Below are 10,000 nucleotides of genomic sequence, written 5' to 3' on the forward strand. Positions count from 1 at the left end.
ATTTATTTAATTTATTTATATTGTGCTTTTAACCACTGACATCAGTGGTGAGAAAAAGAGGAACCTTGAGAGGAACCTTGAGAGGAACCTTGAGAGGAACCTTGAGAGGAACCAGACTCAGGAGTGAACCTCATCCTCATTTCTGTGACACTGAACACGAAATAATGTAAATGTAAATAATGTAAATGTAAATAATTTATTATTAATTATTATCACACTACAGTTCGGTGTAGTGACATGGGTTGGATTTGTTGTTCTTGTACATGAAGAAGGTCTTATTTTTAATAAGGTCTCATTTCTGGTTGCTCAGGTGAAGCCTGTGTCAGGTATCAGGACACAGTGTGTTAATTATTCTCACTGATGTTAAAACCTGCTCATTAGAGACGGCACTGATCCCATACTGACACTGATCTGTGTGTGAAACAGGAAACCCTCAAAAACAGCAGTGTATCAGACCAAAAGGGATCAGATATCAGAGCGAGGAACATTTTAGGGACCATTAAATGTTTCCCTATAAAGAGTTTTGTCTTTAATGCGTCTTGTGTTGATTTTATTTACATTTGTTTTACAGCTGACTGAAGTTTCAGCAAAAATACCTAACATTGCTTGAATGTGCACAGCAGGTGATCTGTGGGTTCTAGATGTTCTTGGGATTAATGGTGATCTGTGGGTTCTAGATGTTCTTGGGATTAATGGTGATCTGTGGGTTCTAGATGTTCTTGACATTAATGGTGATCTGTGGGTTCGAGATGTTTTTGACATTAATGATGATCTGTGGGTTCTTGACGTTTTGGGGATTAATGGCGATCTGTGGGTTCTAGATTTTCTTGGGATTAATGTTGATCTGTGGGTTCTAGATGTTCTTGGGATTAATGGTGATCTGTGGGTTCTAGATGTTCTTGGGATTAATGGTGATCTGTGGGTTCTAGATGTTTTTGGGATTAATGGTGATCTGTGGGATCTAGATGTTCTTGACATTAATGGTGATCTGTGGGTTCGAGATGTTTTTGACATTAATGATGATCTGTGGGTTCTTGACGTTTTGGGGATTAATGGTGATCTGTGGGTTCTAGATGTTTTTGGGATTAATGGTGATCTGTGGGTTCTAGATGTTCTTGGGATTAATGGTGATCTGTGGATTCTAGGTGTTATCAGGCTATTTGGTGCTTTGGGAATTAATGGTGTATTATGGGTTTTATGATTTATTAGTATTCTCTGGGTTCTAGATGTTCTTGACATTAATGGTGATCTGTGGGTTCTTGACGTTTTTGGGATTAATGGTGATCTGTGGGTTCTTGACGTTTTTGGGATTAATGGTGATCTGTGGGTTCTAGATGTTCTTGGGATTAATGGTGATCTGTGGGTTCTAGATGTTCTTGGGATTAATGGTGATCTGTGGGTTCTTGATGTTTTGGGGATTAATGGCGATCTGTGGGTTCTAGATTTTCTTGGGATTAATAGTGATCTGTGGGTTCTAGATGTTTTTGGGATTAATGGTGATCTGTGGGTTCTAGATGTTTTTGGGATTAATGGTGATCTGTGGGTTCTAGATGTTTTTGGGATTAATGGTGATCTGTGGGTTCTAGATGTTTTTGGGATTAATGGTGATCTGTGGGTTCTAGATGTTTTTGGGATTAATGGTGATCTGTGGGTTCTAGATGTTTTTGGGATTAATAGTGATCTGTGGGTTCTAGATGTTTTTGGGATTAATGGTGATCTGTGGGTTCTAGATGTTTTTGGGATTAATGGTGATCTGTGGGTTCTAGATGTTTTTGGGATTAATGGTGATCTGTGGGTTCTAGATGTTTTTGGGATTAATGGTGATCTGTGGGTTCTAGATGTTTTTGGGATTAATGGTGATCTGTGGGTTCTAGGTGGTCTCAGGCTCTTTGGTGTTTTGGGACTTAATGGTGTATTATGGGTTCTATGATTTCTTGGATTTATTAGTATTCTCTGGGTTCTAGATGTTCTTGGGATCATTTGTGTTCTCTTGGTGTACTTAGGTTCATTAGTGGTTTCTGGGTTCTAGGTGCTCTCTGGATTGTTAATGTTGTCAGGTTGATCACGGTTTTCATGGTTCTGGGTGTTTTTGGGATTGTAGGTGTTCTCTGGAATCTACAAGTTCTCAGGTAATTTTGTGTTCTCTGGGTTCTAGGTGTTGTCATGATTATCAGTGGTTTCTGGGTGGTAAGTATTCTTGGGGTAATTGGTTTCCTCTAGGTTCTATACAGTATGTTCTTAGGTGTATCAGTATTTTCTGGGTTCTACGTTACTCAGGATTATCAATGTTCTCTGCTTTCTTGGCCTCCCAGAGTGACGCTGGTGTAAACAGCACGACTTTTATACCCTAAACTCTGACATACAGCTGTGTCCAGAGTGTCAGTGAGCTACAAACACTGAGCTTACACACATAACCATACACTCGGAGCTTTCTGACATGCCCAAACATGCTTTACATAAAATATTTAAAACATGCAAACTAACACACACACACACACACACACACACACACACACACACACACACACACACACACACACACAAACTAAGAGCATGCAACAAGGGATATAATAACAACAATCTTAAACAGTTATGCATTTTTTTATTATTTTTTTTATTAAATTCGTCCGGGTTTTCGTCACATCAGTTGGGCTACTGATCGGTAGGTCATTGGTTCGAAACCCCAGGTCCACCAAGCTGCCACTGCTGGACCCCTGAGCAAGGCCCTTAGCCCTCAGCTGTAAGTCACTCTGGTGTAAATGTAAATATTGTTTTATCCCTCATTACAGTTTTATAGAGGGATCATTGAGTGAGTTATTTGCTATCTAAAGTAATTCTACTTGTAAAAAGTTAATCATTTATTTATTTTTTCCTAAAACCTTCCTTGTTGTTGATGGTGAGGGTGAAAGAGCAGTTCGTTGGCTTCTGGTGATTCATCCTTTGTGCTGTGTTTTAGTTCCTTGTGATGTCAGCATTAGTTATCGTAGGTACATCATCTGCTGTTGGAAAAAAAACAATAACATCGAGACAGGAATCTCTCCATGAGTCAATTTCATTCTGTTGAACCAGGATGTAAATGTAATCCTGTGACATCTGAATTCTTTACTCAAGTTCAACTGAATAAATCTTCGAACGCTAACAAACTACAGATAACAACTTTGCTTTGCTAATAGATAGCGGTCAATAGAATCTAAGCGTACGCAGCAGATCGATCACGGTGATGTGTATTAGCTCTCAGGCTCAATGTCACATCTGTAAAATATAGATTTGTTAGCAATTTTCAAATCTGAATCTGTTTGATGCTAAAAAATACTCACTTTAGAACTATAGTGTGAAAGAAAAGTAAAAACACAAGTACAGGTACTTTAAATACTGTACAACTGCATCTGAATAATGATTAATATTAAACTCGAAAATATTCTCAAGCAAGTGATATAAAATAAACACATTATCGTTATAGAGACACATTTCTTTTGAGTAGGAAATAAAATCACATAACACTTTTTTCCTTTATTTAAGTTTTGGCTCAAATTCTTACTTCTTGTCTCAAAAACTGACTTTATCTAAAAATCTCCAGCTTTTGTGAGATGTCTTGTCTCAAAATTTTAACATGACTCAAAATTCTGAAATCAGTTTTTGTCGTTTTTATGTCGTTTTTGATTTTTCTTGCCTAAAATAAAGGAAAATGCAATATGATTGTTTTTTTTCCTGCTTGCTAGAAATTGGCTTCCACAAAACAAAACAAACAAACAAACAAAAGTAAACCTTGAGTCCTAAAGTGTATCTCTTTATTAGCCGTATTTCCGCCCTCTAGTGGTTAAAATCGTAAAGACAGTTCATCTGGAACACGTGATTCACCAAGCCATGCTGCAAACACACCTAGTTCTCATTTTGTTCTCAACAGTAACTTTTAATCATAAAAAATGATCTCATAGAAAAAAAACATACAAGTTTAATAAGTAATAAGTAAACATATATTTTACCTACAAATAATTTTACACTCAAGTTTAGCACCGTAACGTTGACACAGTAATATAAAAGAAATTTGAGATGAGATGACATGAGAGTAGAGCAGCTTATAAATCAGACATCATTTCATAAATCTGATATCTTCCCTAATTTAAAGACCCTAAAAAAATGAAGACACTTTTTTTTTTCATCTTCGGCTTATGAAGCACTAGTGATTAGCAGAGTCAGCTGACTTACTGTATATGTGCTACAGCAGGGAAAACAAATCAGGGCTTCAGGGACTGCAGAGCTAAACTGTACAATATATAACATCAAGTCAAGTTTTTCTTTCTTTATATAAGTTAACACATTGGTTAGAATCAATATGACGTGTAAAGACAAAAACAAAGAGAAAAGTCTAGAAGAAGAAGAAGCAAAAATGCAAGAAAACAATGCCCTGTTAATAAAACCAGAAGGAGAAACATTTCAGTTTGTGCAATCCGGTCTCCAAGCATCTCTGTATCCAGGTGATTACTGGACCGTCTTATTCACACACTCTTGAAGTCCATTTTTGAGCTGTGTAAGCTGCTGTGTGTGGCTCGCCAGGGTACCATTGACCTGTGCCAGATAGCTATCTGAATGGCTCTCGAGTTCTGCACGAATCCTCTCCAACTGATCAGCAAGCTCTCCCAGGCTGCTACACTGGCCTTCAACATGGGCTACACGGCCTTCAACTACCATGACCTCACGCTGAGCGTTCTGCGCTGTGCCCCGACAGCCCTGCAGTTCCCCTGAAAGCCTCCGCCTCAAGCCCTGCAGCTCGCCCTTCAGCTGCACCAGTCTGCGCTCTCCGTCCCCAAGCAGCTGCCCCTGCTGGCCCACAAGCTCAGCAATGCCATGCACTTGTGTGACCAGCCGCTGCTGACGTTCCTGCCATGTCGAGTTAGCGTGACTCATCTCATTGGTGAAAAGGTGAACAGAATCTCTCAAACCCTTCAGGGTGCGGTTTACAGAGTTGACGTTTATCTTGAGGAGTGTAATCTCACCCTGTATTGAACCCTCTTGATCCTCTTGAGCAATCTGGAACAAAAGCCCTTGCAAGGTACTATTTAGGTGGTCCAACATTTCTGTGTGTGTGTCCAGACGCTCCGTTAACTTCTTCTCCATCTCCTTACAGTCTTCCATCTCTGTTTGGATAAGAGCTGCATCAGGACTGGACGCTGGAGAGCAAGCGGAAGTGCAAAGAAGCTCGAGATCTATCAATTGCTTCTGGACACCATCCAAACCAGCTTCCATACGTCTACGGATATTCTCAATCTCCGTCCCTAATGCTGGCACCACCTGGCCTTCCAGTAGCGCCGGAGATGTTGCGTTACTCAGTTCCTCAACAGCCACAAAAACACGCTCCTCCAAGCTTTTCAGTTTGTCCTCCAGAAGGGTCTTAAATCCATCGAGGGATCCCATTCCTCCATCCAGAACACCTAAATCTGCCTTGTCCTGCTCTGTGGTGTTTAACCGGCCCTCGACATCTAGTAATCGTGTATCCAACATCGTCTCCAAGTGGATCGTCTGTTCACTCAGTGTCGTCTGGAGTTGCCTCTGAGACTCTGTCAGGCCCTTAACAGACTCTTCCAGAAGCAGAGTTCTCTGGGAGAGATCGTTAATTTGACTACAGCAGCCTGGGCTCACTGTCAGACCCTGGATCTGAGCCTGAAGATCACCCAGCTCCTTCCTCAGGCCTGTCTCACGGCCATCTAAGGATTGCTGGAGCTGCTCCTGACCATTCAGGTATTCCTTATGGCAATGCTTTTGAACCTGAGGGCAGGAGGCAACAAAAGGTTACTCCATAACTAATCCCCAGTATTACAATTTAGTTTCCTGACAGGGTGATAGATCTTTGAATGCAACCGCTACCATTATGACTCACCTGTCCAATCTTTTCATTGCAGTGATTTTCTAGGCCACTGAGTCTTCGTTCAAATCCATCCAATATCTCTGTCCTGATGCCAGACAGCCTTTCATCCAACAGCTTTTCCACTAAATTCTGGATACCCCCAGGTGGCACCTCCATCAGCCTCTTCAGCTGCCCATCATGGCCCATCACCATGCCATGGATCTCGTCTAGCACATGACTCTTGGCCCTTAGCTCATCCTTGACCTCTGTCACCCGTCCCACCAGCTCTCCAAGGACTGGGAAGTTTTCGTTACCCTCTGTCGTGTCAGGCAAGCCCTCAGGGATGATGCCAAACCCCACTGTAGAGTCTGGCTGACGTGGGGCCCCACCTAGCAGGTTGCTCACCATCTTGGCGGTGTCCTCACGGACAGAGACACGGAGACGTTCCTCCATGCCAGAGATCAGGCCAGTCAGAGTCTCCAAACCCTGTGAAAGTCTCCTTAGATCCCCCTCTATACGGTCTAGACGCTCCCCAGAGACACTCGTTCCTGGACCTAAAGGCAAGAGGTCAAGAATAAGCTTCAATAGTACCATTGTTAGAAAAGCAGCGTGTTCCGATTTACTGTAACATTACACGGTTACCTCCTGAAGGCACATGTCCGGTTGGTATATTATCATGATGACCACCAGGGAAAAAAGGCTTGTCCATCCCTGATCCAGGGGCTGGTATTTTGTTGTAACCCCATGGGAAACCCTTCATCCCCGGTCTTGGTCCTTGAATGGATCCCTTAAATGATGGCATGATGGAGTCTGGACCAGGTGTAGGGCCATCAAAGCAGTTTTCTCCAGAGTAACCTGGACAGCAGCGCCACTCCAGTTCTGTCACAGTCTTGTGGCCAACCTTGTAGGTTGGTTTGAAGTATGTCCGATACCTGAGCATGAGCATGTATGGTCTAACGTCAACTCAGGCTGAAAAAATCTGACCGTTAAATATCATACTTACGTAAGGTTATTAAAACATTTCACAAACCTTTCCTATACTTCATTAGATATTGTGCTAATCGGCAAGGCAGACGCTGCTATGATCTTTAGCCATGTAAAGGCTATAAACACTTAGGAGGAAAACACAAAAGTGGTGCAGTGATACCGCAACCCCAAGGGAGACCATTTAATTAAATCTGCATAGAATCAGTGGGGTTTCTAAATAATACCAAGCACTGGAGTTCATGCCAGTCCTCAGCCTCATCCTTCGCATCTCTGTTTAGAATTCTGATACATTCCACTTTTGCAGGATTATGTAATCTCGGAAAAACGAGGTACCGATCTGCCCTTTTTTTGTGGTACTGTACTTTCAAGGGTAAATCTACCTCAGTATCATTAGCGTCTATGTCCTATGTTACCTGGAATTGAAACAAAGTGGAGCTTTAACGTGTTTAATGCTAATTTAAAGTTACAGAGATGTTTCATATGGTCCAGCCATGTACCTCAAATTAAAGGTGAACTACAATCACATGATCAGAATCTAATTAACCTGTTTGAATTGATCAGAATACGTAAATCTTCAATATGTTAAGCAACATCGAGCTGAGGACTACAACCCGAGAGGCTTTGTTGATGGTTTATAAATGCCGCCACTAGAGGGCATTAAAACACAGCGTCCAACGGGCGACTTTACCGTTGCTGAAGCTTTTCCAGGATAAAAATCTAACCTTTAAAATGCAATCGTGACTTTAACAGGTGTGAAATCAATCTATCATGATGTTCTTACATCACCACAGGACACTTCTGTCCCCAGATGCACTTGGTGGTGTAATCTGCCTTGACGTAGGTAGCCATTCCATCCTGCATGGTACAGGTAACGTTCTTCTGGACGATGTAGGCACAGTGATTTCTGAAAGAGAGAAAAATCAGCATTACTAAAAATACAGCATCACTTTCCTGGAATCACTGCAGCTTCCTTGGAAACATAAAACTGTAAGAAAAATGGGATACGTCTCGAGGGACTACATGTCATGGTTGTTGCTAAATAAGAGGCATCAAGCCACACATCTGTCTCACACACACACACACCACACACACACACACACACCACACACACACACACACACACACACACACACACACACACACACACACACACACACACTGTCCATTTCAGCGACCACTTCGTCCCATGCAGCCCTGGCACACTTCTCACATTTCCATTAACAGATTAATCAGGGTGAGACTCTGAGGCACAGCTATAGCAACTGTTAAATATTACCGTGACTTGGAGATTAAGAAACTGTAATCAGCACTCAGATGGTGGCGAGTTTTTTATGGACTTGTACAACTGCGCAGCTGTTCTTCACAAGACCAGCATCCAGCCAGAATCAGAGGAGGGGAAGACCGAAAAATGAGGCAGCTCAGGTTTTCTAACGGTAGCATAAACGATGAAAAGTTTAGCTTTCGGGATGGGTTTTCATTCATTCATTCATCTTCTACCGCTTATCCGAACTTCTCGGGTCACGGGGAGCCTGTGCCTATCTCAGGCGTCATCGGGCATCGAGGCAGGATACACCCTGGACGGAGTGCCAACCCATCACAGGGCACACACACACTCTCATTCACTCACACACTCACACACTACGGACAATTTCCCAGAGATGCCAATCAACCTACCATGTATGTCTTTGGACCGGGGGAGGAAACCGGAGTACCCGGAGGAAACCCCCGAGGCACGTGGAGAACATGCAAACTCCACACACACGAGGCGGAGGCGGGAATCGAACCCCCGACCCTGGAGGTGTGAGGCGAACGTGCTAACCACTAAGCCACCCCCACGCCCCCCCCGACAAATTGTAGTCCGTCGCTGCTTCGGCTTGAGGTTTTCACACAAAACTGTCCAAAAGTGTTCACAGTCTGCTCTTAAACAACGACCCAAAAGCATTATAAAGAAGCTGAGGTCAGGGTCCAGGTCGGGGCTATTACATGGTTATGGCTCGCAATTTTCACGGCTTTACAATCCAATATAAAAATATCACAGTTTCACTGATATTTATCCCGTGTTTAAAGAACACAAACGCTACAATCCAAAAATGACATTTTAGCAGGTAAAAATGATCTAAAATACAGTCGAAGTAATCTGTTCAAGCAAATATACTGTAGACTGTAGCATCTCTAGATCATTTCTTACAAACTCTCAAACAATCTCATTCTGTCCCCAGATAATTGTCAAATTCTAAGCATTTGTTTCTATACAGTAAGTTTCTATTCATTTCCATCCAGTCAGCCCAGCATGTCTGTAGAGTTTAATCGAATTTCATCGTTTAGTGCTTTGAACAATGGACTTAATTGTAATGCAGCTTTACAGAAATCCACACAGGAAACAAATTATCAGACCTTCCTCTGGTTCCTGGTGGTTGTGTGTGTGGCGGTTAGTAGGTCAGTAATAACCACGAGATGAGATAAATGTCCTCAGTGCTTCAAATGCTGACCTGTGTTTGACTTCAGAAGTGTTTTTGCTGGTCTGGGATTGGTCTGTTTCCCACAGCGGTGTGTGATGTTGCGTTTCTGATGGCGCTTTAATGGATCTACTAATGGATGAACTTCCTGCTTTTCAGAGTGTAACAGGAAATCTCTTGTTTACGGTATAGACGATAGAACGGGAAAATATTCCATGAATAATGGATCGGTTCCTGAATCTCGATCACGATCATGATCATGGGACCGGACATGTTTTTTTCTCCAAAGCAGCTTAGGGATGAAAACAGAGCCGAATCTTTGACCGGGTTTTTGTCCCTCGGCTCCTCGACGAGGACGCTTCGGACCAGGCTCTTCTCTGTAGAGAAGCAGCGAGCGCAATGAGATCATTTTAAATCCATTTGAACAATATTTACGATATGGAAATGCACACCAACAACCACATTACAACCACCACCACAACACCATCAGCAGGAAGGACAAACAATCTGTGAGTGTGAGTTCCTGCCAGAACGAAGAGGAGCTGAAAGCAGCTGTTCGGCTTCTGGCTCCCGGCTCGCGTCCGACAGAACGAAGCCGTTCGCTAAGCGTTTGTGGACGTGTGCCACGCTGCAACAGAACATCTTTTATTCTGAAGTGATTAGAACATCATCTCAGAGGCTTCACACATGGGTGTTACTGGGAATCAAAACAAAA

The 10,000-nt window shown here is 42.5% G+C and overlaps 1 protein-coding gene across 3 annotated transcripts in view; it reads right to left on the reverse strand.

Annotated features, from left to right (window-relative positions):
- Positions 1 to 3,021: 3,021 nt before the first annotated feature.
- Positions 3,022 to 10,000, reverse strand: part of LOC113649365 (EMILIN-3) — a 15,852-nt gene continuing 8,873 nt past the window's right edge. For 2 of the 3 annotated variants that reach the window (XM_027157150.2, XM_027157151.2), the window contains 4 exons: positions 7,611 to 7,733; positions 6,485 to 6,774; positions 5,876 to 6,396; positions 3,023 to 5,763 (listed from right to left, as the gene is read on the reverse strand). In XM_027157150.2, coding sequence (XP_027012951.2) covers positions 4,480 to 5,763; positions 5,876 to 6,396; positions 6,485 to 6,774; positions 7,611 to 7,733 — 2,218 coding nt within the window. In that variant the 3' untranslated portion in view covers positions 3,023 to 4,479. Of the gene's footprint in view, positions 5,764 to 5,875; positions 6,397 to 6,484; positions 6,775 to 7,610; positions 7,734 to 10,000 lie in introns of all 3 variants that reach the window. The other variant, XM_047807461.1, reaches the window with a different exon arrangement.

The sequence above is a fragment of the Tachysurus fulvidraco genome, chromosome 23, assembly GCF_022655615.1.
Source record: "Tachysurus fulvidraco isolate hzauxx_2018 chromosome 23, HZAU_PFXX_2.0, whole genome shotgun sequence".
In the NCBI taxonomy this organism is placed as follows: Eukaryota; Metazoa; Chordata; class Actinopteri; order Siluriformes; family Bagridae; genus Tachysurus; species Tachysurus fulvidraco.